The sequence below is a fragment of the Ostreococcus lucimarinus genome, chromosome 17, assembly GCF_000092065.1.
Source record: "Ostreococcus lucimarinus CCE9901 chromosome 17, complete sequence".
Lineage (NCBI taxonomy): Eukaryota > Viridiplantae > Chlorophyta > Mamiellophyceae > Mamiellales > Bathycoccaceae > Ostreococcus > Ostreococcus sp. 'lucimarinus'.
Genome location: NC_009371.1, coordinates 264,946 through 290,444, shown reverse-complemented (window position 1 = coordinate 290,444; position 25,499 = coordinate 264,946). Strand labels below are relative to the sequence as shown.

The window sequence follows — 25,499 nt, the reverse complement described above, 5'->3', positions numbered from 1 at the left end:
CGCGGGATTCGCGCGTCGGCGAGTCGTGACTCCGCGCGCGAGCGATAAATGCGATAAATTTTCGCCGCGCGGCGCGCGCCCGCGATCGCGGCGACACGCGTGTCGACATATTTACCCACGCGCGTGTACGCATTGAACCCCGTGATGCATCTATATACGAAAAACGTCGCGATCGCGGGCGCGCGCCGCGCGCGCGGGGTCGCCGCGGGTGCTGACGCGGAAATTAATCTTTTTCGCCGCGGTTCCCGCGCGTCGCGCTTTTTTCGCGCCGCGGGTCCGCACTCGAGGAAAAATCTCGACGTCGCGCGCGCGCGGCGCGCGTGCGCGTTTGAATTCGAACGAAGCGTCGTTTCCGTCGGCGCGGTCGTTTCCGTCAAGCGACGCGCGCGCGCGCGTCGGGCGTCGGCCGTCGTCGCGCGCGTCGAGGGATGCGCGCGCGCGACGGACGGCGACGCGCGCGCGCGTCCCTCGACGACGACGACGACGACGACGACGACGACGACCGACGCGGTCGTCGCGCGTCGTCGTCGTCGTCGTCGTCGTCGCGCGCGGCGTCGTTCGTCGTCCGCAGTCGCGCCGCGCCCGCCCGAAACCTCAAACGCCGTGGACGGTACAGTATTTAATCTTCACTTCACCCGTCAACGCGGGAACGGATTGTTTTTGTTTCGTATGTCGATTCATATCCACATGTCCAACGTATTCAAGTGTCCATACGTGTATTATTTACGCTTGAGTCATGACTCGTCAGAGTCCTCGTGAGGCACGCGTAACACCCAGCCGGCGTGAGGAACGCGTAACACCCCGACGCGCTCGCGCGCGCGCGACGACGATCGGCGAGCGACGAGGACGCGCGCGCGAACGCGTCCCGATCGCGCGCGCATGGTGTGCTGCGCGAAGAACGCGTCGAGCGACGCGCGGTCGGTGCGCTCGCGCGAGAGCTCGGACGACGAAGACGCGCGCCGAACGGCGACGACGGCGTCGGAGAGCGACGAGGAGACGCGCGTCGTCGACGATCACGACGACGATGCGTTCGCGAGGGATCGCGACGAGGACGTGGAGGCGGGCGGGGGGGACGGGCGCGGAGGGGGGGGGCGACGAAGCGCGTGGGATCGCGCGGGCGGCGACGGCGCGAGCGACGGGGACGAGTCGCCGTCGCACAGCACGTTCGGTAGAGACAGCGAACGGAGGCGAAGGATGCGTAAGACGTCGAAACTCGTCGCCGAGCGCTTGGGCGGGGTCGACAGCGATGAGAGCGATGACGATGAGTTCGCGAGCGGGTTGGAGCGGGCGCGAAGCGCGAGACGACGAGGCGGGGACGAAGAGGAAGGATTCGGGTTCGTTTCTCAGGCTGATTTGACGAGGCGCGAGGAAGAGCGCGCGCGAAAGAAACGCGAAGAAGAGCGGCGCGCTTTGGAGGCGGAACGCGCGCGCCGAAAGGCGGAAAAGTTGGCCAAGAAGGAAGCCAAGCGCGAGGCGAAGCGCGACCGCGAGCGCGCTCGCGAGGAGAGCGAGACTGCTTCATTGCTAGATGGCGGTCGCAAGCGCAAGGTTCGGCGGTCGTTTTTCGGGATTAAGAGTCACGTCGTCACGTACACCGTCGTCGCGGTCTCCGCCGTCGTCGCGTGTGGCGTCGGCGCCGTGCTTTACTCGAGCGCCGCATCGCCGAGAACGATGGAAATCAGAGGTGGCGCGGGGACGCTTACGACGGCTGATCCCACGCTTCAACCGTTAAAAGCGACGACGGATAAGATTTTGAAAGGCTTAAAAGGAAGCTTGAAACGCGTGACCGCGGGCACGAGCAGTGTAGACGACGTCGCCGACGAAACCGAGGAATCCTCGTCGAAGACGTCAAAGACAAAATCAGCTTTGAAGAAAAAGTCTTCAACCACGAAGGATGAAGAGGATGAGAACGATGACCTCGACGCAGACGACGACGTCGATGTCGACGTTGATGATGCAGTCGTCGACGACACGGATGACACCGACGAGAAAAAGTCGACAAAGCGTAAGAAGTCTAGCAAAAAGTCGAAGCCATCGGAGGCGTCGCTCGGCGTCACGCCGTCCATCAAAGACGAAGAAGACGAGGAGGAGGAGGAAGATGACGACGTCAAGGCCACGCCATCGTGTGCACCCGTGCAAATTGAGTCTAAGCACGGTATTTATAGACAATACAACAAGGCTTGCATGGAAGATTCCGGCGATGTCCTCGGGTGCGTCGAAAAATCGAGCGAAGGTTGTCAAAGTTGTTACCTCGACGACTCCCCGGCCGCGACGCAGAGCAGTTCGTATTCGCGATGCTCTCATCACGTGTGCAGCGCGTACAGCGTTGAGGGTTGCGATCCCAAACCAGCGAAGGCAAAGAGTGACGACGACGAAAGCGATGCGGAGGATGGCAACGCCGACGACGAAGACACCGCCGACACGGCGCCCACCGTTCGCGCGAAACCCACCCTTGGAGTCACGCCGACGGTCAACGTCGAAGACGAAAACTGCCTGCCCAACCTCGAAGATGCCAAGCGAGGGATATTTCAATATACCGAGCGTTACTGCCGCACATTCGGCCACATCGACGTGGACTACGCCGGGTGCATCGCCATCGGGAAATCGTCGTGTCGCATGTGCGCCACGCGAAGCGTGCGCGGCGCGTCCTCCGTTTTCGCGCTTTGTCCGCGAAGCGTGTGCCAGAACCACGATTTGCTGTTCGAACAGTGCGAGAAGGATGATTAGAGGCCCGCCCGGGCGACCTTAGCCAACGAATACTACACGTAGCCGCGCGTTGTCGCCTTCTCGTCTCGCCTCCTCGGCGCCCACACACCTCGACGCCTCGATCGACTCGACATGGAGCAAACCGACGCTTACGATGCCTACGTCGATGACGGCGATCCCGTGGACCTCGCCATGGCGTGGGAAGCTGGCGAGGCCCGGCGCCGTCGCGAGAACGCCCTGTTGACCAAACCAGACCATGCCGAGGCAGTGCGCGACCGACTGACGAAGTTGACCGACGCCGAACGAGCCGTTCTGGACGAAATCAGCGTCGAAGATGGGCTGCATCGCACACTTCGACACGTCATCGAGGACGCGTCGAACGGAATCGACGACATTTTGGACGCTCCGGGCGATACCAACGTCTTGCGCTGGACGCCACGGCGCTTTGCGATCGGACGAGGCGCGTTTCGCACGCGAGTGGACAACATGACGAACGCCACGCCCGCGCCCGCGTCGGCCGCAGATGATCAATAGGACGTTAACGCGCACGAAAACGACGCGCGATCGAATCGAACACGCGATGACATTAGAAATTTCGTGAAAGAGGAAAGAAATCAGAAATCTGTGGCACTATTACAGTTCGCGAGCGGGCGATTTAGAGGTAGAAGTCGCGTTGTCTCGATTCCCCGCCGACTTCCTTCAACTTCTTCAAAATCTTGGAGAAGTATTCTTCTAAATATTGTTCGAGCGTCGTCACCTCGTCTTCGCTCATCCCCAAAGTCTTGTAAGTCTCCGTCATGTCGGCTTCAAACTTGATGCCGCTCGCCAACACTTCCGCGAAAGCCAGGCGGTCGCTCGCCGCCGAAGACCATTGGAAGAAACGCGTGAAGGCACGGGTGAACTTCAACAAACCAACCGGTACGTTGCTGACCTTGGCTTCGGCGCCGCCGAGCTTTTCGCACAAAGCGATGACTTCGCGCACGCTGTACGACTTCGGGCCGGCGAGCGTCATGATCTTGTTCGCGGCTTCGTCTCTGCGAACGGCGGCGAGAGTCATCTTCGCCACATCTTGCGTGTCCAAGTATGCCGTGCGCGTGTCATCATCCGTACCCCAAAGCGGCTGCTCCTCGAGCACCGGCACGGCGTATCCCGCGATGAGCGGTTGCATGAAACCGCACAATCGCAGCACCGTGTAATCCATCCCGCTCACTTTCAAGTACTCCTCCACGGCGTACTTCATGTTCATCAACGGTACTTCTCGGTGCTTATCGCACTGATCGATGGAGTAAAACACGTATCGCGAGATCCCCATCGCCGCGGCCGTTTGAATCGTCGCGCACTTGGCTTCCCAGTCGATCGCGTACGAGTCCTCCTCCGGTCTCGCCGTCGACGCGTCAATCACCGTGTGCACCCCCACGAACGCCGGCGGCAGCGTTTCGGGTTTCGTCAGATCCGCGCTGACCGTCGTGGCGCCCCAATCCCGCAAGAAATCCGCCGGATTTTGTCTCGGTCGCACCAAGCACCGCACGTCGTAGCCCTCGTCCAGGGCCCGTCTCACCACCTGTCTCCCGAGCGTTCCCGTCGCGCCGATCACCAGCATCGACGTCTTGCGCACCGGCGTTCCGCTCGTCGCCGCGCCTTCGCTCGTCGGCGCCGATTCACCGCCGCTCTCCGCGCGCACGCGCACCGCGCGCGTCGCGCGCCGTCCCGTCGCTTTTCCCGATGTCCCCATCGACGTCGTCGTTCGCCGCGTTCGCGCGAACGTCTCGCGCATCGTCGCGCGGTGCATCGCGAGCGGTTGCATCGTGCGCGAACTTCGGCGCGAGTGCGCGCTTCGGCGAGTCGGACGCGGCGCGCGCGACGGAGTGCGGCGCGCGCGCGCCGTCGTCGACGGGATGGATAAGTGACGTCACGCGCGCGAGACCGATCGAGCGATGCACACGGAACATTTGGACATTTGGAGTTACAGCGTCGGCGAAACCGCGCGCGTCAGAGCATGTCCTCGGACGCGTCGAACGCGCCCGAGGGCGGCGCGCGGCGCGAACGCGGCGGCGGCGCGCGGCGCGAACGCGGCGGGGGGCGAGCGTCGCGCGGCGGCGGCGACGCGCGGACGTCGCGGACGTCGCGGGCGTCGGCGGGCGGACGACGCGCGGCGGCGCGCTCGCGTCTCGCGGGAGGATCCCAGTACGCGTCGACGGTTTCGTACTCGCGCGATTGACGGCGATCGTCGCGGACGACCCAATCGGAGAAACCGGGGCGGTCGCCGTAGCCGCCGTCGACGTCGCGACGTTCGTACGCTTGCGTCGGACGCATCAGCGGGATGCCCTCGCGAACGGGGCTTCCGGACGATTGGCGCTGCTCGACGCCGCGCGCGGCGCCGCCGCGACGTCGGAAGAAGGCTTCGTACTCGTCTACGTCGGCGCGACGGCGCGATCGCGACGGCACGGCGCGGCCGTAGTCGTCGTAGTAGACGTCGTCGTAGTAGGCGTCGCTTCCGAACATCATCTCTTCCTCCTCCCACGGCGGCACGGTCAACGCCAAGCGCTGTAAAACGCTCATGCTGAGTTGTTCGACTCGACTTTCGGCGTCTTCGGCGACGATGATGCGTTCGGTTCCGCAGTCTAAAATCTCAACGACGTCCACGGCGTACGTCGACACCACGCCCTCGGGCACCGTGGGCACGCCCCACGCGTCGACGATCAACCTCGCGATGGCGCCGTCCTCGGGATCGAATTCGAAATCCCGCACTCGACCGATAAACTGCCCACTCTCGGTGACGACGTCCTTCCCCACCACCGCGCTGTATCCGTACGAGCTCCATCGCCGCTCCACCGCGCGCTCGTCGTGTACCAAAATCACGTCCCCGACTTGCCTCAGCGACTCCAGCAGCACGTGGTCTACCGTCCCCACGAACGCGTTTTGTCGAATATCTAACGCCACGACCTCCCACGTATCGGTGTCCACCCACAAATCCGTCGCCACGCCCAATCGCGACCCGCTCGTGCGCGTCACGACGAGCTTATTCAGAATCAACCCTCGCGTGAGCAAGATTTCCGCCGTTTGCGCTCGCGCCGCGTTCGCGCCTCTGATCGCGCTCGCGCCCCCGCTCGACGACCTCGCGCGCGCACCACTTCCTCTCGCCATCCCCGGCGACGACGACGACGCGTCTCTCGCGCGCGAATCCCGTCTCGCGTCGTCGTCGCCGCGCGCGCCGCCGTCTCTTAACCTCTCCCCCTCGTCGCCATTCGCCGCGCGTCCCTCCATCGCGCGTCGGCCCCCGATCGCGCGCCGCGTCGCGCCGTCGCCGTTCACGAACATCACGTCACCGTCGTTCCCTCGCCCGACGCTTCCCGGTCGTCTCTCGTCGTCGTCGTCGACGTTCGCGCGCGCGTCCCCGCTCGCGGGCGTCCCATTCGTCGACGCATTCGCGCGCGTCGCGCGTCGTCTGATCGCGCGCGCACCGCGTCGGTCGTCGAGCGCGATCGGGACGTTTACGCTGCGGCAGAGCGCGCGCGCGTGCGGCGTCGGAGACGCCATGACGCGCGACGCGCGCGGTAATGCGTCGCGCAGCGTCCAATGCGCGCGGCGTCGCCGGCGCGCCCGGGCGCAGGCTGGACAAAACGGGTTTCGCGATTTCGGCACTAATAGATCTAAATCACGGTGAATACGTAGAAAACTCGACGAGAACTTAAGTTATTGCGATGCTCTTAGTCCCTAAGTTTGTGCGTAAGTGTGCAGGCTGGACAAAACGGGTTTCGCGATTTCGGCACTAATAGATCTAAATCACGGTGAATACGTAGAAAACTCGACGAGTTTATAGTTTATAGTTTATAGTTTATAGTTAGGTTTCGACCGGGGTGGCGCGCGGGCGTTACGCGAGCGTTTCGAGCGAACAATCGAATCGATGCGACGTCAGAATCGCGCGACGGAGGAGAACGACGCGACGACATGAGCGAACGCGATGCGGGATCGTTCGGCCCGTTCTTCGAGATCGCGGGATCCGGGTACGCGATCGACGAGCCGAACACGCCGGAGTATCGACAGATGAAGTACGGGTGGCAGTCGGAGTGGACGATGGAGGAGGACGGGCAGGAGCGGTTCGCGCGGCTGAAGAACCCGTGCGTGGCGTACGATTTGCCGGAGAGTAAGAGAAACGCGTCGGACGTGCTCGAGGCGTGCGAAAGAGCGGTGCGCGGGGGGAAGGTGACGCGGTGTTACGTGCCGGAGGGAGAGGATTTCGCGTTCGTGACGTTCGCGCGCGACGAGGACGCGGCGACGTTGTGCGAGCGCGGTCTTTCGTTCGACGACGACGAAAACGACGACGACGGCGTTCGAACGAATGATGACGGCGAAAACTCCGAGCGGTCGACGAAATCGAAGAAGACGTACACCGTGGAGGCGTTGAAAATTCCCGGTCCGGCGCTCGTGGGCTGGCGCGAGCGCGTGCGCGCCAAAGCGACGGCGGCGTGAGCGCCCACCGCCAACGCGCGCGCTCGATTCATCGACGAATCGTTTAATATCAACGTTTTACGTTCGTTTCCGCGTCATCGACGCCCGATGTCCGTCTCTTCGCGCGATGTCCGTCGCGCTCGACGTCGCCCCGCGCGGTCTTGAAATGTGACGTCACTCGCGTTCGTCCCGTGTCCACACTTCTCCGCGCGCTCGCGTCGCGCGATACCGACGAACCGTGTCGCGCGCGATGTCAACCGCGTCTGCACCGCGCGCGGCGTGCGCTCGAGCGCAAAGACGCGCGCGCGCGACGTCGCGAACGCCGTCGGCGGCGCCGATGCGTCGTGGCGTGAAAACATCCGCGCTCGATACGAGCGCGCCGGCGTCGCGCGCGAACCCGCTGTCGTTCCTGGACGACCTGCGAACGCGCATCGAAGACGCGCTGCCCGAGGAAGCGAAAAAGGCGGCGCTTCGCGCGGCGTACACCTCGAGCGCGGGACTTCGGTTTGCGTTTTTTCTGTCCCAAGGCGTGGGGAACTCGCGCGGGACGGATGGACGAGACATCGACGTCGGGGCGATCGCGCAGGCGGTGGCGAGAGTGGTGATGAGTGACGATGGGAATGGGAACGCGAGCGCGGGGTCGGCGACGCCCATCGTGCGGAAGACGATGGATGGGAGCGATATGTCGGAGGAGCAGGCGCAAGAGGTGAGCGAATTTTTGGAACAGCACATGGGGGCGATTTTGGACGTGTTCAAGCGCGAGTGCGAGTTCATCGAAAATGGGACGTATAAGTTTCCGTATGATATGGATCCCAGCACCGCGCCGGCGGCGCAGTGGAATCCCTTGGCGGTGAGCGCGTTGGCGAACGCGAACGCGCGAGATCAACGCGTCGTCGCTGAGCGAAGAAACGCGAAGAAGGGGCAAGAATTGCGCGAAACTTACGTCGCCGATCCGAAGAGATATCCGGACTATTACTTACAAAACTTTCACTACCAAACCGATGGGTGGTTGAGCGCGCAGAGCGCGCGATTGTACGACTTCCAAGTTGAGATGCTGTTTTTGGGATCCGCCGACGCCATGCGTCGTCGGGCGTTGCCGTACATCGCTGATTTCATGCGCAATCGCGACGCGAGCACGACGAAGCACTTGGATGTGGCGTCTGGCACCGGACGTTTTTTGTCTTTCGTGCGCGATAACCACCCCGAGTTGCAAAGTACGGCGCTCGAGCTGTCTCCGCACTACCTCGAGTCCACGCGCAAATTGAACAAGCGTTTCGAAGGCAAGGGCGGTAGCCTGCGCCTCGTTGAAGCGAACGCGGAAGACATGCCTCTCGAGGACAACGAATTCGACATGATCACCAACGTCTACCTCTTCCACGAGCTTCCGCGCGCGGTTCGCATGACGGTGGCCAAGGAAATGGCGCGCGTGTTGAAGCCGGGCGGCAAGCTTTTCTTCGTCGATAGCGTGCAAATTGGCGATGGTAAAGAAAATGGGATGGAAGGCGCGTTCGAGCTCGCCCTCGATCGTTTCCCTGCGTTCAACCATGAACCGTACTACAAGGATTATGCGGTGACGAACTTGGTCGAGCTCTTTGAAGAAGCCGGTTTGCGTCACGAAGCCACCGCCACGGCGTGGGTTTCGAAGACCATGGTCTTTTCCAAGCCATTCGATGGTCAAGAACTCCCGCGCGCCGCCGAGCTCCCGGTAGTGGTACCGCAAGAGGTGGAAACCCCTGCCGCGGTGGTTGAAGCCGTCGCCGAAGAAAAACCCTCAGAAACCGAATCCGTCGGCGACGATGAGCCGGAAATCGGCACCCGCAAGTTTTAAATGAAGGCGCACGCTGTATTTATTTCTCATTACAACATATGTTTTAATTTAACAACAAGCGACTACCAACCACTCCGTGCTAACCTCGCCCGAGCGCGTGCCGGTTGGCTGTGTTGAACGCGTCCAGCGACCACACGATTGCCTCTTCGTTGAAGTGTGCGACGAACGCCACGAGAACGACGATGCCGACGACGTTCTCGACTAAACCCGGACTCGTGCGGCCACTCAACATCAATCGATGGCTCGCTGCGTCTTTGTACCCTCTCGATATCACGGCGTCGCTAATCGCCGCCGAGTTGGCGAAGAGCGAGTCTAAAAGCCGTTCCAACAATCGCCCCGATAAATCTACGCTTCCGCGCCACCCGAGCGCGCGCCAGTCGATGTCACGCGCCGCTAATCCTAAGCTCAGATTCCGCACTTCCTCGAAAACGATCGAGGTGAAGCGAAGCGATAGCAACAGGGTGAAAATTACCTCCTCCACGGGCACGCGAAGCGCGCGAAGCGGCGCGAGATACCAGCGCAACCCAGCCGCCATGGCCTCCGGCGTCGTCACACACAGCGCTAAATGCGCGCTTTGTAACACCGTAAACGTCATCGCCGACGACGTCACAGCTAAATTGATCCCTTTCCTCGTCAGCTGTAGCGGCCCGAGATGAAACAACACGTACTTGTACGAGCTCGCGAGCTCGGGTAACCCCTCCAACCCCTCTAAACTCGCCGGAGGCTCCCTGGTCGACACCACGGGCGCCACGGAATCCGCTCCGATCGCCACCGCGACGAAAAACACCGCGCAAACCGTCATCAACGACTGCAACTGCGGTCTCCACACTCTCCGCGGCAACGCCGCCACAGTCGTCGCCGTCAACAACGCGCACGTCGCAATCTTATCATCCACGCTTCCGCTCGCCGGAAGCAGCAACAGCGCCGCCAACCACGCTTGCTTCACCCTCGCGTCCATCCTGTGCAACGGCGACGTGGGCGAGCTCACGAACGACCCGATCGGCACCGCCGGGAGTTCCAAAAACTTCGTCAGCGCGCGCTGCGCCGCCGGAGGCTTCCGCTCGCGTCGCCGCGCGCCATCGTTCGCGCCCGCGCCGCACGTCACGTCGCGCGCCAACGCTCGCGCGTCGTTCGACGCCGCGCGCGCGTCCCCGCGCGCCGTCCTCGCGCCGCGCGCGCGCCGTCCCCGCGCGCGAACCTCGACCTCGACCTCCGCGCGCGCGTCGCCCTCGCGCCGCGCGCGCGCCGCCGCGCGCGCGCCGCGCGCCGCGCGCCGTCGCCCGCGCGCCGTCGCCGGCGTCCGAGCCGTCGCGCGCGCCGTCGCCGTCGCCGCGCGCGTCGTCGTCGCCATCGCGTCGTCGTGTGCGGCACTCGTCGTCGCGTCGTCGCGCCGCGACGCCGCGCGCGCGCCGCGACGCCGCGCGCGCCGGCGCGGATGCCCCGCGACGACGGCGACGACGCGCGCGGCGTGATCGAGACGGCGAGCGATGCCGCGCGCGCGAAGCGGTGCGTCGACGAAGCGAATTCGCGAGCTCGAAGCGGCGACGATTCGACGCGCGCTGACGCGCTCTCTCGCGCGCAGGGACATCGCGCGACTCGGCTACGTCGACGACGCGCACGTCGAGGCGTTCGCGCGCGAGACGGGCGCGAGCGGCGCGAGGCACGCGCCGCTGGTGCACAGAGGGTACTGGGCGCGGTCGACGGCGACGCGGGCGCTGAGCGACGCGTTCGGAAGCGCGGTCGGCGATGGACGGTTCAACGTCGTGAACGTGGGATGCGGGTACGACACGATCGGATTTTATGTGATGGAACGGTGGGCGAACGCGCGGGTCGTGGAGGTGGATCACGAGGAGGTGACGAAGGAGAGGCGAGCGAGGAGCGAGGCGAGCGCGGGGACGGCGGCGGCGGCGGCGTCGGAGGTGTACGATTTGCGGGCGTGCGACGTGCGAGACGGGGAGGCGCTGGCGCGGATTTTTGAGGAGGTAAAATTGGATTGGTCCGCGCCCACGCTCGTGATCGCGGAGTGCGTGTTGGCGTATTTGCCGCCGGGGAAGTCGGACGAGGTGGTTAGATTTTTCGGCGAACGCGTCGAGCGAGGGGCGTTCATCTCGTACGATCCCATCGAGCCCGACGATGCGTTCGGACGACAGATGGTGCGCAACGTTGAGAGTCGTGGGTGTGCGTTCGCCGGTATCAGGGACGCCCCGAGCGTTGCGGGCGCTCGAGCGAGGTTTGAGCGGAACGCGTGGCGGCGCGCCGAGGCGTACGACATGAACGAAGTGTACGCGAGGTTAGATCCCGTCGAGCGCGCGCGAATCGAGCGAATAGAATTATTCGATGAGTTCGAGGAGTGGAAACTCATCATGGCGCATTATTGCGTGTCGGTCGGCGTGAACGACGACGAAGGGGGGGTTTTAGCAGATTTCGGCCTGAGATAAAGACTGCACGAGCTTCAGCGCGTGTCGTTTCAAAGTAGAAAGAATTTGTTGTGCTAGGTGATATCAAGTGCTAGGCGCGTCGTTCGTGCGTTCAATCGCCCCGATGCGCGCGCTCGAGTTTGGCTATTTTATCTTCCACCCACTTCCCGTCGAACCTTTGCAATCGCAAGAAGCCGGCTTCGCCCGCGCTCGCGAGCCACCAACCGCCGCTCTCATCCTTCGACCATCGCACGCAATGTTGTGCAGTCGTCGGTGTTTCTCGCGTCCCTGGCATCGCCGCACGATCGGTGGGAAACAAATCCGTCCCGCCCTTCAAGCTGACCTGCTCGCTCGAGGTGATGAAGTCGAAGCACTCTGGCGGCGTCACCGGGTTGGCATCCGCGACGCGATTCGTCGCCGCGTCATACGCTAGCATTCCCGCGCACGTATCGAACACGTCGGGTCGTGATTTAATGGTTCTACTCACGTATCGCATCGGAGACACACATATGACGCCATTTGACGACGCACAGGCGACCATGGCGGCGGCGGAGGTTGGATCCGAGCTCGCGCGAGCGTCCACGCTCCAGGGAGAGCCTCGCCCTGGCACGGCGTGCTGCGTCGAAGGCCGCGCTCCATCGTCCGAGGCATTCGCCGTGAGATCAAACTGTTGTACCAGCATCTTCGTCGCACCTTTCTTCTTCCCCGACGATCGATCGGAGGTTTCAAAGCCCACCACGAGGGTGCCTCTGGGGAGCCACGCCATGTCGAGCGTCCACGGCTGTCCTCGCTCGTACGCATCACCGATCGGCGCGAAAGGCGCGCGCAGATCAAATAACTGCGGCTTCACCGCGTAATCGTTCCCACACGCGATGATGTTCGCGCACACGGACTCGTCTTCGGCGAACTCTCGCGGCGGCCATCGCACGGCTCGACACGGTCCCGCCTGCGCCGCCGCCGCTACGACAAACTTCGGATACGTCGGCGCGCCACCGAGCGATTTCTCGTCAATATCCCAAACGACGACTCGCCCACTCGTGCATCCCGCGGCGAGACGTCCCGGAACGACCGCGTTCCAATCCAACCGCCACGGCGCCCCGTACTCTTTCGGCACGACGCCGACGAACTCCGCCTTCGCCTCTTCGACCACCCCGTTCTCTCCCCCTTTCGTCACCTCCACCACGCACACCTTCACCTCACCATCGCCCGAGCTCACCGCCAGCGCCCCCACGGCGTCATCCGTCGCCCGATCTCCTAAAAATTCCATCGTCGGCGACCACTTTACGTCCAAAGCGCACCCCCCCGCGTGCGTCAGCCCTTTCACCATCACCGTCCCGTTCGCCCCCCTTCCCGTCTCCACGCGCCACACTTGCACCATTCCCGTTCCTCGGCACGCGCCGACGTCGCGCACGGCGTGCGCGTGATGTCCCGCGCCTCGCGCCGCCGCCGCCAACCAACCGCCGCCTTCGCCTTCGCGCGCGTCCGCCGTCTTCGCGCGCGCGAGCCAATCCATCGTCCACACCGCACCGCCGAGATACGCGACGTAATCATCGACCACCGCGCTCGACGCCGACGCGCGCGCGCGCTGCATCGCGGCGTTTCCGCGCGTAATCCTTTTGCATTCAAAAAGTGCAAATTCAATCGTCCCCGACGACGTCGCGTCGTCCCGACCGTCGCTTCGCTCGAACGCGCGCGCGGCGACCGAGGGCGAGCGCGCGCGCAAGCCATCCATGGCGCTTCGCGATCGCCGGCGTCGTTTTCGCGCCGCGACGGCGCGAAGCGCGATCGTCACTGAATGACGCTCCAAGACCGCGTGGACGCGCTGTCGGGCGCCGTACGTCCGCTCGATCGCGCCGGCGCGTCGCGCGACCCTCGCTCGAGCTCGCGCCGCGACTGACGACGGTCGACGCGCGTCGCGCGCGCCGCGCAGGTGACGATTCGATTGTCCCACGATGGCGAGTCCACGCTCGTTCGCGCGCCGCGCTGCGCGCCGCTCGGCGCGTTTCTCGCCACGGCGCGCGCGCGAAGCGCGCTGACGAAACTCTTGCGCGTGACCGAGGACTTCGACGCGCTCGAGGCGCGATGGGACGGCGGCGAGGGCGACGGTCGGGCGTTGGCGCTCGGGACGGCGGTCGGGACGTGCGCGGACGGCGCGAGACGTCGCTCGGACGACGTCTACGGCGTCGCGCTGCGCGCGGTGAACGGGAGAGAGCGATTGGACGCATCGGACGCCGCGGCGGACGACGGTTGGGGGCGAATGGAGCGGGAGTGTCGACACGCGTTTTTCAACGGGTTGAAGGAGGCGACGTACGCCACGCGGGCGAGCGCGGCGAGGGCGATGACGATGTCGAGCGAGGACGCGGATGCGATGTGGGACGCGGTGGTGCGCGGGGACGCAGACACGCTGCGCAGGGCGGAGAAAGTAGGGGACGCGGTGCGAGAGGGGAGGAAGCGAGCGGTGGTGCCCGTGCGAGTGTACGAGACGCGAGGCGACGATTTCGCGAACGCGACGTTCGCGAGCGCGCCGGCGAGCGTTGAGCGGCGAGGGACGACGGTGGGGGACGCGTTGCGCGCATTCGGTGTGGACGTAGACGCCGTTGAAATCGTGCTCGCGCAAGGCGTCGAGGTTGGGTTAGATTTTGATTTAGAGCAAACGTACGAGGCGCTGCGGCATGCGGACGCGTTTCTGTACCTCGTGGCGCACGTCGCCTCCACTTTGTAACGTTACAACAATTATTGTACCTAATGCACAGAATCTAATGCGATGGGAATCGTTCTCATTTGAAGAGGGATGTGCGTCCGCTGGACGGCGCCGTCGCGATGGGGGTCTTTTGCTCGGCGCGAGAAAAGTCGAAGAGACCGACGCCTTTCGTCTTCCGCTTTGTCGCGGGCGACGCGTTCGGGCTGACGTAATTCTTCGCCGGTTTGATGGTGAAATCTTTCAGCATGTCCATCGGCGCGCGATCGCGCGGCGTCGCTGTGCGAGTGATTTGGCGAGTGATCGTCTCGTATTTGTTCTTCGCCGGCTTGACCTCTGTCTTTGGTCGGTTTGCGCGTTTGGCAAGCAACGCTTCAGATATCTTTGGTCTCGCCTCCTGCGGTCGCGCCGCTGGAAGTAACGCGGGTCGACGAATGCCACTCGCAATTTCGGCGTTCATACGCGCCTTGTGCCTTCGGTAGGCGCGTTGCAAGGCGACGACGGCCCAAATCATAATTTTCATCTTTCGAATTTGCACGCGACCGGTTTCGGGAACTTGTTCGTATTCACGAAGCGCCGAGCTCACTTGGCCTAACTCGGTGAATGCATCGCCACGGCCGATGACGGCGTTTTCGTGCGTCGCCGTCACCTCGGAACTGTCGGCGAATTTCGTCTGTCCCTCGGACACGCACCCGTACCCGCGCGCGGCGTGCAACGCGTCCTCCTGCAGTTGCATGAACGTCGCCAGTTCTTTCGCGCGCCCGTACGCCTTGACCGCTATGGTGGGGATCTGGAATCCATTCAAATACAGATTTCCAATCTCGAGCCAAATCTTCGGGCTCGTGGGTTCCATCTTGCACGCCTCGACGTAGCACGCGTCCGCGGCGTCGAAATTCCCCGTCTCGGCGTGCACGCGCCCCTTCGTGTACAAGCCTTCGGACGTTTTCTTCACCACATTCGCTTCAGTGAGCTCGCGAAGCGCTCGCGCGGCGTCTTTATCTCGCTCGTACCGGTACCACGCCACCCTGATGACGTTCGTGGTACGAATCGGCTTGTGCAAAGGATCGGAACACACCGACTTCATGCACCGAGACTCCTCCTCGGGCAAGCGTAATACTCTATAACACGACGCGATTTCGCACAAAACATCCCCAGTCCCGAGCGATGCCTCCATCGGTCGTTTCATGACTTTTCTAAAACATTCCAGCGCGTAATCCGCCATCTGCAAGCTCAAATACATCTCTCCGCACGCCAAGTACACCTGCGTCGCGCTCGCGTCTCGCGGCCCGTCGGGTTGCAATACGAGCGCCGTCTCGTACGCCAACAACGCGCGATTATACCTCCCCGCCATTTGACACGCGCGACCGATGCGAAACATCACCTCTCCGTCCACCAATCCCTTGATCGACGCCTTACTCGAGCTCTCGTTCGCCTTGCGCAAGAACGCCGCCGCGATTCGCGGCTTCTCCTTCGCAAACGTCTCCTCGTCCCCCCCGTCATCGTACGTCTCCTCGCACTCCTCGCCGTCCCTTCGCTCTCGCCCGAGCACACCCTCGGGTTCATTCTCTTCGCCCTCGCGCGTCGCGCGCTTCTTCGCGATCAACCCGAGCCCTCGCAGCGCCGCCGCGTACGCGCCGCACGCGCGTCCCGGCTCGTTCGCCCCCGCGCGCGCGTCCCCGAGCCTCAACCGCAGCTCGATCCGTTTCCTTCGTCGCGCGCTCGCGTCCATCGGCGCGCGCGCGCGATCGAGCGCCAGCGCGCGCAGCGCCAGCCCGTAGAACGCCGCCGCGTACGCGCACTCGCCGTTCGCGAGCGACAATTGACCTTCGCGCTCGGCCGCGGCCGATTCGACGCGCGCGACGTCCTCGAGCGGCATCGCGAGCGCGAACGCCGGATCCTCGACGACGCGTCGACGCAGATCTTCGTCCATCTCGATCGCGCGCTCGCGCGCGAACCACGGCATGGCGCGCGTCGCGATGCGCCGTCGCGTGTCCGATTCCGATTCCGCATCGTTTGCAAACTCTAAAAAGCAAAAGCTAAAGCTACCGCGCCGTCGTCGTCGTCGCGATTCGCCGACGCGCGTCGCGTAAAATCTCTCCCTCTCGCGTCGCTCACGTCGATCCTCCCGCGCGCGCGCTCGCGCGTCTCGCCCTCGCGTCGTCGTCCCGCTCGCGCGCGTCCTTGGCCCTGAACGCCTCCGGCGGGAACCACCGCTCGCCGAGCGTCACGTACACCTTCTTGAACGCCGCGCGACGGTGAAACCCGCCGCGATCGCGTCGCTTCGCGCCGTCGTAGTTGCTCGTGCGCACGTCCGTCGTCTTCACGCGCAGCGCGCGCTCGAGGTACGCGCGAACCTCGAGCTTGGTCACGCGCGGGTCGGCGCGAAAGACGACCTCGTCGACGCCGCGCGCGAGGTCGTCGCGCGACAGTCGAGGCGGTTGGAGCGTCAGGCGCAGGTTCGGGAGCGGGACGACGCGCCCGAGTCGGCGCGCGACCGAGGTCATGGCGCGTCGCGACGTGCGGCGGGCGCGCGCGCGGGGGAATAAACGCGCAGAGATTGAAATCGCGCGATCGCGTTTTTATGTAAAAACGTGTGGGTAAACAGTGTGGTGGCAGGCTGGGTAAAAAAGAGGGACTCGATGGGTCGTGACTCGACGGAGGTGCGAATGCGGCGAGGTTCCGAATTTCAGCCGCGGCGTTCGACGGTCGGTCGGTTGGACGCCGCGCGTCGACGACGGGGGCGACGCGCGCGTCGATCGATCGCGCGGTCGCGCGAGGCGAACGCACGACCGAGGTCGATGAATGAATGAAGACGACGATGAATGCATCACGCGCGGGGGCTAGAGGTCGAATCGGGACTCGCGCGCGAGCGCGGCGAGCGCGGTGCGCGAGGCGAGCGGGCCGGGGTCCTCGCGGAGGTACGCGGCCCTTCGCACGCCGAGCTCGACGGCGCGAGCGGCGCACATTCGACAGCACTGAAGCGTGACGAGTAAGGTGGTGTCGGGCTCGATCAAACGACGCGCGCGGGCGTCGTCGGCGGGGAAGAGGAGGTTCATCTCGGCGTGGAGGACGGCGTTGCCGCCGTTCGTGTTCGCGGCGACGGCGTAGACGCCACCGCGGGTGGGCGAGTGAAGGGCGGCGAAAACCTTGCGATCTCGACCTCGACGCGATCGTCCCTCGCCCTCGTCGTCGACGCTCGCCTCTAAAGCGTCGGACGCGGCGAGAAAAAACGAGCGCTCGGTCGGCATCGCCTCCAACGCCGGGAGCGCGGCGCGACATCGCGCGCGCGATTCCTCCGCACCGCGCTCGACGGCGCGACGCGCCCAATCCGTGACGTCTTCAAACTCACCGACATCGATCGTCGAACGCACCGCGTCGTCGTCGTCGTCGTCGTCGTCGTCGTCGTCTCGATCGACTCGAACCGTCGTCGCCTTCGTCGCGCACACCTTCACCAACGCCCGCTCGAACGTCGTCAACGCCTTCGCCGTCGTGAACACCCGCCGTCGCATCCACGCGTCGCCGTAGTTCCGTCCATCGCTCTCGCCCCGCATCATCCGCGCCCGCTCGAGTTCGCGCGCGCCGAGCACGAGATTCGTCACCGCCGACCGCGCGTCCGCCGCGCGCGCGCTTCGCCCTCGCGTCGCCGCCGCGGCCGTCCCGCGCGCGCCCGCCGCGACGTGCGCCGTCTCCGCGCCGCCGTGCGCGTCTCGCACCGCGCGCGCCGCGCGCACGTCCGCGGCCGAGGGCTCGTACGGCGCGCTTCGCCGTCGTCGGTCGCGCGCGCGCGACGATTCCGATTCGCTCGCGCGCGCGCGCGCCGACGGTTCGCGCGCGCGCCGCCGCGACGTTCGCCGGCGTCGCGCGACGCGCGCCGGCGCGCGCGTCGACGCCGACGCGCGCGCGGCCATGGCGCGCGGGCGCGCGCGCGGCGCGAACCGACGCGGTCGGGCGGCGGTGACGTGTGCGCAAACAGTGCGGATGTCGTGATACATGTCCGAATGTCCGAAAGTGCGCCGACGCGCGTTCGCGCGCGCATTCGAGGCACCACATCGACCATCAAACGAACGACGCGAGAAAATACATCCGCGCGCGCGCGCGCGCGCGCGCGCGCGAACCGGGCACTCGACACACCGCGACGCCGCGACGCGACGCGCGAGCGACGATGGGCGCCGACGCGATCGCCGCGCTGACCCCGGGCGCGGTGAATAAAATTCGCGAATCCGCCGGCGCGACCGACGTCTGCGTGCAGGCGCGTGCGCGACGCGACGACGACGGGACGACGGCGAGCGCGGATGGATGCGCGTTCAAACGCGCGCGCGCGTCGCGACGAGCGCGACGACGCGCGCGATCGAGGGGGGCGACGACGAGGGCGCGGACTGATGGGTGGAGTTTTATCGCGCGCAGGTGCTCGACTTTAAGAGCGCGGATGAGGCGTACAGGTGCGCGCGCGACGCGATGATCGCGGAACGCGGGGACGGTCGTTGGAAGTTTGAATTTAAATTCAAGTTTTGAATGAGCGATCGAGCGGGCGACGCGCGTGGGCGGGCGCGGGGGGGACGCGAGGCGAGGCGTGGGCGCGCGCGGGGATGGTTCGTTTGACTGACGGTGATGACGTGGATTTCGGGCGGTGCAGTGCGACGCTGAACGACGGGGAGAACACCATCGCGGCGAAGTTCGCGGCGACGTGCGGGGAGAAGCTGTCGAGCGGCGCGGTGAAGGAGAACGCGGTGTTGAAGCTCACGGACGTGGCGTTCGAAACGGATGGCGTTGAGCGTAAACCGTTCGCGGTGATCAACGGGTTCGAAGTCGTCGACGCGGATGTGAAGGAGAAGGTGACGACGCCCGCGGCGAAGGCGGCGAAGACGGAGCCGAAGACGCCGGCGAGCGCGGAACGCGCGGCGGTGCCGCTCGCGGCGCTTAACCCGTACCGCACGCCGTGGACGGTCAAGGTGAAGTTGACGAACAAGGGGAACGTGCGCGAGTACAAGAGCGCGCGTGGTCCGGGTAAGGTTTGCTCGGTCGACTTTGTCGACGAGGAGGGTACCGCCATCGGCGCGACGCTCTGGCGCGAAGCGATTGAAAAGTACGACTCAGTTTTGGAAGTCGGCAAGGTTTACTACGTCTCCAAGGGTTCTCTCAAACCGGCGGATAAGCGATACTCGACTTCGGGTAACGATTACGAGATGAACCTCGACGGCAAGTGCGAAATCGACGTCTGCAACGACATCGATCAGTCGAGCGCGCAAAAGATGCAACGCGCGTACGCCTTCGTGCCCATCAACAAGCTCGCGAGCAAGATTGGTGCGCGTGGCAACGTCGACGTCGTCGCCGTGGTCAAGGAAGTCAGCGAACTGTCGTCCATTCGCCGCAAGAGCGACAACACCGAGTTGAACAAGCGCGAAGTCGTCTTGGTCGACGACTCGGCGAAAACCGTCAGGTTGACTCTTTGGAACGCGCTCGCCGTCGAAGTCGGCGAACAGTTGGCGTCGATGACCAACCCGGTGGTGGCTATTCGTTCTGTTCGCGTCGGTGATTACGAAGGCGTCTCCATCGGCACCGTCTCCCGCTCTGACATCGTCATCGATCCGGAGGACGTGCCGCGCGCCGTCGAAATCAAAAAGTGGTGGTCTGAGGGCGGCTCCAGCGCCGAAACCACGGCCGCGGGCGAAGGTCTCACCAGCGCGCAGCAAGGTCAAAAGAGCGAAATTATGGCGAGTAACCTCGCCGAGCTCCAGCCGGAGGAAATCGCCCCGGTGACCGACAAGCCGACGTTTGCGTGGGTGTGCGCGCACACCGTCATGTGCAAGCCAGATCAAACCATGTACTACACCGCCACACCCGAAGAAGGAAACAACAAGAAGGTGATCGAAAGCGATGGTAAATGGTACTGCGAAGCGAACGGGCAAACCTACGACACTTGCGAACGCCGTTATATTATGCGATTCAAGGCGCAGGATAGCTCCGAAGGCGCGTGGTTGAACGCGTTCAACGAAGAAGCGACGAAGATGTTCGGCATGACGGCGAACGAAATGCACGAGTTGAAGGAAAACGACTTCGCGGCGTACGAACGTGCGGTGAAGAAGATGACGTGCCAGCACTGGTCCTTCCTCGTCAAGGTCGTCACCGAGGAATACCAAGGCGAAAGCAAGCGTCGCATGACGGCGGTCAAGTGTAACCCGGTCAACTACGCCGCGGAATCAAAAAAGCTTCTCTCCAAGATGGGTGTCGTCTAAATCTCATAAATCTGATAGATATACAATTTGGAACTTTAGCTTTGCAACACGACTACGTACGAAAATTAAATCAATCCATTCCTCTCGCTATCTTCCTCCTCTTGCAGACGACGCGAGTGACTGCTTTTCAACCGCATCAACCTCTCGCTTATCGACGCCTGCCTCACCTTTAACTTATCACTCACGCGTTCCTTCGCGCTCGCCTTCATCTCTTCCTTGACAGAATTCTTCTTCGTCAGCAATGCGCGAACGCGAGCCAAACCTTCGACTCGCCGCGTTTCTTCCGCCTCTTTTCGAGCGCGCTCGGCTGCCTCTTCGGCTCGCTTCTTTTCCGCCTCCAACTCGCGTTCACGGGCGAGCTCTTCGCGCTCCAAACGCGCGCGCTCGGCGTTTTCTGCTTCGACGCGCCGTCTTTCCGCCTCTTCCGCCTGGAGACGAGCGCGTTCGACGCGCTCGGCTTCGGCGGCGAGTCGGCGCGCTTCGGCTTCTTCGACGCGGCGGCGCTCCGCCTCTCGCTCTGCCTCTCGCTCAGCCACTCGACGTCGTCGTTCTGCTTCCTCGGCTTCTTCGCGTTCGCGAACGAGCCTTTCGGCTTTCTCGCGCTTCGCAATCTCGAATGGCGAGACGTACTTTACTTCGGCGCGCTCGCGCGCTTTTTCTATCAAAGCCACGACGGCGTCGACGCCTTCGGACGCGAGCGCGACGCTCGACGCTGGGTCGGACAAAAATTCGCGATCGGCGTCGTCGAGGTACGACGCGAGATCTATGCCACCGTTTGCCCACGATTCAAGCTTCGCGCGAAGGGGCTCGCGAACGTTCTCCGCGACTTCGTTCGAGACGACGTCCCAAATTTTATCGTCGAACGTCATCGCCTCTGGTTCCACGAAATTCGCGGCGACGTTGGTGAGAAACGTTCGCACGACGTCGCGCATGGCGTCCGTGATCTCGTGTCCCACGCCCTTTTGCGCGACGATCGTGCACTGCGCTCGAGCGCCGTACTGTTTCGCACGCGACGGTTGCTCGGCGAACGCCTCCATCACGCCCTCCATAGGATTTCTCGCGTCGTCCGACCCGTTCACCGCGCAAAAGTGCACCCGTTTCGCTCGAATGCGCGCCAACACTCGAGCGCCGTCGCGAGAACCGCCGCAAATATCCGGACACACGCGCGAATAAAAATCCTTGACGTCGGCGAGCGTCGGCGTCTCTCTCGCGCCGTCGGAGACGCGCGACCACAGGCGCTTCGGCAGCGAGATCGCGCGCGCGAACCATCGCTCGTGTTCGACGCCGTACGAAAAACTCGAAAATCCAATCATCGGCGCGCACGCGACGAGCTTAAACCCCCAATCTAGCGACCATCCCGCGGCGGCGCACGCCGCGTACATCCCGCCCAAGCTCTCGCCCGCGAAGCACGCTCGCGTCGTCCCCGGCGCGTTCCCCAACGCCGCGCGCGCCACCCGCAGGCAATCTATCGCGCCGTCCACGACGTACGGCGAGTTCCCGTACCGCTCGCGCGTCTCTCCCGAGCGCTCAATTCGATCGTACGCCTCCGCCAAGACGCGTCCGTACGCGTCGTCCTCGCCGCGCGCTCGCTCGCCGTGTCCCACCGCGTCGAACACCGCGCAATCCCACCCCTCGCGCGCGTACGCCCGCGCCCGATCCAGCACTTCCTCCTTGCTCGATCCCGTGCCGTGCGTGTACACCAACAGCGCCCTCGCGCCTCCGCCTCGCGCGCCTCGCGCGAGCGCGTACGGCGTCGCGCTCGCGTCGACGCCGCGCGCGGTCACCGTCCGTCGTTCGATCTCGATCGCCGCGCCGTCCGCGCCGGCGACGACGGACGTCGACGCGAGCGCGTCCTCGTCGCGCTCGATCCAGAACCGCGCGTCGAACGCGCCGTCGCGCGACGTCCCGCGCGTCGTCGAGCGTCCCATGTCGAATCCGTCCCGCGCGGTCGCCGCGCGCGCGACGGCGCGATCGCGCGTTTCGACGGCGCGGTTCGACGCGCCGCGACGCGCGTCGCGTCGCGAACCGGCGTCGCCGGCGCGCCGGCGTCAGTGCGCGACGCGCGATGTCGCGCGTCGCGCGTCGGTTGATGCCGTGCCTGCCGTGGAAATCGCGCGACGACGACGCCGCGGGCGACGCCGAGGACGCGCGCGCGCGCGAGGACGACGACGACGACGACGACGGCGCGGTGGCGGCGCTCGACGCGCTCGCGCGGCGCGAGGCGCGGCGAACGCGCGCGCGGGACGAAATGCGTCGCGGCGTCGGGACGCGCGCGAAAGGCGCGGGCGCGGCGCGAGGGCGAATCGAGGGCGCGACGACGCGCGTCGTCGACGCGTCGGACAGCGGGCCGGTGGAGATCGCGCTGCGCGCGCTGCGGAGCGAGCAGTACGAGCGAGAGATTGAACGCGAGGCGCGCGAGCGGCGCGAGCGGGACGGCGAACCGCGGTTGCGAGATAAAGTCGACGGATTGGGGAACGCGAACGCGCGAGGGAAGCGAAAGATGACGCGCGAGAGATTCGCGTGTTCGCTGTACGCCAAGCGCGGAGGCGACGATGGGAAGTGGGCGAATTTGGGACGACGCGCGTGCGAACCGAGCGTCGCGCACGAAGGCGCGATGTGTCCGCTGTTCAGGGACGACGCGACGCGACGCGTGCGAGTGCAGCGGTCGCTGTTGTGTTCGCCGACGTGGCGCGCGCCGGGGTGGTGCGACGTCAAGGAGACTCCGTTTCACTTGGTTTTGGAGAGATTGAAGCCGGCGCTGGAGTACCACCGGGACGACGCGAAGAAGGTGATGATCGATAAAGACGCGCTGTGCGCCGAGAAGGGCAAGCCGTTCGCCGACGTGAGATTCGTGTTGATGGATTTGTGTTCGAACGACGAGCGGAGGCTCGAGCTGGATGCGCTCGCCAAGGCTCGAGGCGGCGCGCCGGGCAACAAACTCGCCGACGTCGTCTTACAGCTCACGCCGGTTGAATTCTCGCGCGCGTGGCGATCGACGCGCGCGAGAATTGGAACGAAGCGTGACGTAACGCCGGCGCACGAGATGCCGTTCGAGGCTCTGGCTGATCAATACGACGACGCGCTCGTCCAAGCCAACGCCGTGGTCGGCGTCGAACATTACAGGCAACGTAAAGAGCGACTCAAAGCCGCGCGCCAGAGCAAACCGTTCGTAAAAGACGACCACACGTCGCCCTCTCACCGTCTCATCTCCGTGGACGACGCCGTGGCGCTCGGAGATTTCACCGCCGTCGCGAGCGTCAAGACCAACCGCGCCGTCGGCGCGCGAAGCCGACGTCATCAACCACCGCTCACCGCCGCTCGATAGCGCCTTCGAGGCTTAGCATTTATTCATTTCGCGAGCGATAGCAGAAATTCGTCCCATTCGACGTCGTCGTCCTAGAACCTCTCGAGCGTCGCCTGGCCGTCCCGGTTTGGGTTTGTCGCGGCGCCGCGGTTCCTGCACACGCCGTCGCGCGACCCGTTTCGCGGTCGCGGACGCGCGTCGAGCGCTACCAAAGTTCGATGACACCACTCACCGCTCGCACGCCGACGCTCGCGCCCGCGCGACGCCTCCACGCGCCGTGCGCGCGCGTTTCGTCTCGCCGCGTGCGCCACGAGGCAAACTGTCCCGGTCGACGCGTTCGCGCGCGCTACGTCGCGCCGCGCGCGTCGATAGCGGTGTCGATCGCGGCAAGAGCGCGAACGCGCGCGTGCGCGTCGATCGTCGACGATTCGGAGGCGCCCGCCGCGCGCGCGAGCGATGGGGACCCCTGGTCCGTCGCGCGCGTCGTCGGCGTCCCGAGCGAACGCGTGACGGCGGTGCTCGATCAAGCCCTGCCCGTGATGGGCGGCATGGCGAGCCAAAACGTGCTGAATTTGGCGGATGCAGCCATGGTGGGGAGGTTGGGCACCGCGAGCGTCGCGGCGGTGGGGCTGGGGAGCACGATGAATTTTCAGTGCCAAGCGGCGCTTCAGGGCGTGGCGAGCGGCGTCCAGGCGATGGCGGCGAGACGAATGGGTGAGGGGAGATACGACGAAGTCGCGCGACCGTTGAACGCGGCTTTGATATTAGTGTGTTTGATGGGGGTGCCACTGGCGATATTGGCGTTTGTTTACGCGGACGCGCTGGTTCCGCTGTACACGACGGACGCGAGCGTGGTGGCCAACGCGGTGCCGTATTTACGAGCTAGAGTGCTGGCGGTGCCGGCAGTGGGGATCAATTTCGCATTCAGAGGATTTTGGAACGCGATTCAACAGCCGCAGGTGTACATGAACACGTTGATCGTCATGCACACGGTGAATTTCACGCTGTCGTTGATTTTGACATTTGTGGGCGTGCCCCAGTTGGGCGTGCCCCCGCTCGGAGCTCTGGGCGCGGGATTGGGGACGAGCTTTAGTATCTGGTGTGGGACGGCGATGTACATGTATCAAGGGATGAAACGGGCGACGAAACTTGGATTCTTACAAAAGAGACCGACGATGGCGGATTTGCGCGTGCTCGCCACGCAGGCGTTGCCGACGTCGGTGACCAACTTGCTGTACGCGTCGGGCATGATGACGTTGTATTCAATTGTCGGGCGCCTCGGCACGACGGAAGTGGCGGCGGTGAACGTGCTCATCAATCTGATGTTATTCTTGATCTTGCCGTGCATGGGTATGGGTCTCGCCGCCGGCGCGCTGAGCGGTCGAGCGCTCGGTCGAGGGGACGTGGAAGACGCCAAGCAGTGGCCGTGGGACGTCGCGAAAATCACCGCTCTTTTGATGTCCGTCGTCGGCTTCGGCCTCGCGTTGTGCCCTCGAGTGGTTTTAGGGGTGTTTTTGACGGATCCACACGCGGTGGACATCGCGGTGACCCCGCTTCGCATGACGGGTCTCACCGTGTGCGGCGACGCCGTCAGCCTGACGATGCAAAACGCTCTCCTGGGCGTCGGCGACGCCAAGCGCGTGGCGCTCGTGAGCATCCTGAGTCAATGGGCACTATTTTTACCCTCAGCCTACCTCGCCGTCGCGGTGTTCGACCAAAATCTCACCGTCGTTTGGACTCTGTACGTCGCCTACAGATTCATCCAAGGCTTGGTGTACGCCAACATTTGGCGAGGCGGCGCGTGGGCGAAAATCAAGCTCGCGTAGCCGCGCACCCGCGCGTCACGATCTCGACGACGATGTAT

The 25,499-nt window shown here is 64.5% G+C and overlaps 14 protein-coding genes across 14 annotated transcripts; 7 read left to right on the top strand and 7 right to left on the bottom strand.

Moving 5' to 3' along the window:
* Positions 1 to 879: 879 nt before the first annotated feature.
* Positions 880 to 2,758, top strand: OSTLU_25744 (predicted protein; the record flags this gene model as incomplete). The annotated part of the gene is made up of 1 exon (XM_001422217.1): positions 880 to 2,758. The coding sequence occupies one exon, from the start codon at positions 880 to 882 to the stop codon at positions 2,725 to 2,727; it is 1,848 nt and encodes a 615-aa protein (XP_001422254.1). The 3' UTR covers positions 2,728 to 2,758.
* Positions 2,759 to 3,122: 364 nt separating this feature from the next.
* OSTLU_47864 (predicted protein) lies at positions 3,123 to 6,916 on the bottom strand. Its single transcript, XM_001422113.1, has 2 exons — positions 6,760 to 6,916; positions 3,123 to 4,344 (listed from the first exon to the last, which is right to left on the bottom strand). The coding sequence occupies exon 2, from the start codon at positions 4,304 to 4,306 to the stop codon at positions 3,362 to 3,364; it is 945 nt and encodes a 314-aa protein (XP_001422150.1). The 5' UTR covers positions 4,307 to 4,344; positions 6,760 to 6,916; the 3' UTR covers positions 3,123 to 3,361.
* Positions 6,917 to 8,104: 1,188 nt separating this feature from the next.
* Positions 8,105 to 8,821, top strand: OSTLU_4986 (predicted protein; the record flags this gene model as incomplete). The annotated part of the gene is made up of 1 exon (XM_001422216.1): positions 8,105 to 8,821. A coding segment is annotated over one exon (717 nt), but the record flags the coding sequence as incomplete, so codon positions are not given.
* Positions 8,822 to 9,215: 394 nt separating this feature from the next.
* Positions 9,216 to 9,986, bottom strand: OSTLU_4931 (ABC(membrane) family transporter: cobalt ion; the record flags this gene model as incomplete). Its single annotated transcript, XM_001422112.1, has 1 exon — positions 9,216 to 9,986. A coding segment is annotated over one exon (771 nt), but the record flags the coding sequence as incomplete, so codon positions are not given.
* A 432-nt stretch (positions 9,987 to 10,418) lies between these two features.
* OSTLU_28359 (predicted protein) lies at positions 10,419 to 11,421 on the top strand (the record flags this gene model as incomplete). Its single annotated transcript, XM_001422215.1, has 2 exons — positions 10,419 to 10,489; positions 10,566 to 11,421. The coding sequence occupies 2 exons, from the start codon at positions 10,419 to 10,421 to the stop codon at positions 11,419 to 11,421; spliced, it is 927 nt and encodes a 308-aa protein (XP_001422252.1).
* Positions 11,422 to 11,512: 91 nt separating this feature from the next.
* On the bottom strand, positions 11,513 to 13,132 carry OSTLU_93954 (predicted protein; the record flags this gene model as incomplete). The annotated part of the gene is made up of 1 exon (XM_001422111.1): positions 11,513 to 13,132. The coding sequence occupies one exon, from the start codon at positions 13,130 to 13,132 to the stop codon at positions 11,513 to 11,515; it is 1,620 nt and encodes a 539-aa protein (XP_001422148.1).
* Positions 13,133 to 13,657: 525 nt separating this feature from the next.
* OSTLU_28357 (predicted protein) lies at positions 13,658 to 14,122 on the top strand (the record flags this gene model as incomplete). Its single annotated transcript, XM_001422214.1, has 1 exon — positions 13,658 to 14,122. One exon carries the CDS (start codon positions 13,658 to 13,660, stop codon positions 14,120 to 14,122), a length of 465 nt encoding a protein of 154 aa, XP_001422251.1.
* A 55-nt stretch (positions 14,123 to 14,177) lies between these two features.
* TPR4 (TPR-repeat containing protein) lies at positions 14,178 to 16,061 on the bottom strand (the record flags this gene model as incomplete). The annotated part of the gene is made up of 1 exon (XM_001422110.1): positions 14,178 to 16,061. The coding sequence occupies one exon, from the start codon at positions 16,059 to 16,061 to the stop codon at positions 14,178 to 14,180; it is 1,884 nt and encodes a 627-aa protein (XP_001422147.1).
* Positions 16,062 to 16,209: 148 nt separating this feature from the next.
* OSTLU_28355 (predicted protein) lies at positions 16,210 to 16,602 on the bottom strand (the record flags this gene model as incomplete). Its single annotated transcript, XM_001422109.1, has 1 exon — positions 16,210 to 16,602. One exon carries the CDS (start codon positions 16,600 to 16,602, stop codon positions 16,210 to 16,212), a length of 393 nt encoding a protein of 130 aa, XP_001422146.1.
* Positions 16,603 to 16,938: 336 nt separating this feature from the next.
* OSTLU_28354 (predicted protein) lies at positions 16,939 to 17,649 on the bottom strand (the record flags this gene model as incomplete). Its single annotated transcript, XM_001422108.1, has 1 exon — positions 16,939 to 17,649. One exon carries the CDS (start codon positions 17,647 to 17,649, stop codon positions 16,939 to 16,941), a length of 711 nt encoding a protein of 236 aa, XP_001422145.1.
* Positions 17,650 to 18,237: 588 nt separating this feature from the next.
* Positions 18,238 to 20,373, top strand: OSTLU_51766 (predicted protein). The gene is made up of 3 exons (XM_001422213.1): positions 18,238 to 18,347; positions 18,503 to 18,537; positions 18,732 to 20,373. The coding sequence occupies exons 1-3, from the start codon at positions 18,261 to 18,263 to the stop codon at positions 20,329 to 20,331; spliced, it is 1,722 nt and encodes a 573-aa protein (XP_001422250.1). The 5' UTR covers positions 18,238 to 18,260; the 3' UTR covers positions 20,332 to 20,373.
* Positions 20,374 to 20,396: 23 nt separating this feature from the next.
* OSTLU_28352 (predicted protein) lies at positions 20,397 to 22,259 on the bottom strand (the record flags this gene model as incomplete). Its single annotated transcript, XM_001422107.1, has 1 exon — positions 20,397 to 22,259. The coding sequence occupies one exon, from the start codon at positions 22,257 to 22,259 to the stop codon at positions 20,397 to 20,399; it is 1,863 nt and encodes a 620-aa protein (XP_001422144.1).
* A 572-nt stretch (positions 22,260 to 22,831) lies between these two features.
* OSTLU_28351 (predicted protein) lies at positions 22,832 to 23,656 on the top strand (the record flags this gene model as incomplete). The annotated part of the gene is made up of 1 exon (XM_001422212.1): positions 22,832 to 23,656. The coding sequence occupies one exon, from the start codon at positions 22,832 to 22,834 to the stop codon at positions 23,654 to 23,656; it is 825 nt and encodes a 274-aa protein (XP_001422249.1).
* Positions 23,657 to 24,174: 518 nt separating this feature from the next.
* OSTLU_28350 (MOP(MATE) family transporter: multidrug efflux) lies at positions 24,175 to 25,461 on the top strand (the record flags this gene model as incomplete). The annotated part of the gene is made up of 1 exon (XM_001422211.1): positions 24,175 to 25,461. The coding sequence occupies one exon, from the start codon at positions 24,175 to 24,177 to the stop codon at positions 25,459 to 25,461; it is 1,287 nt and encodes a 428-aa protein (XP_001422248.1).
* Between the last annotated feature and the right edge of the window lie 38 nt (positions 25,462 to 25,499).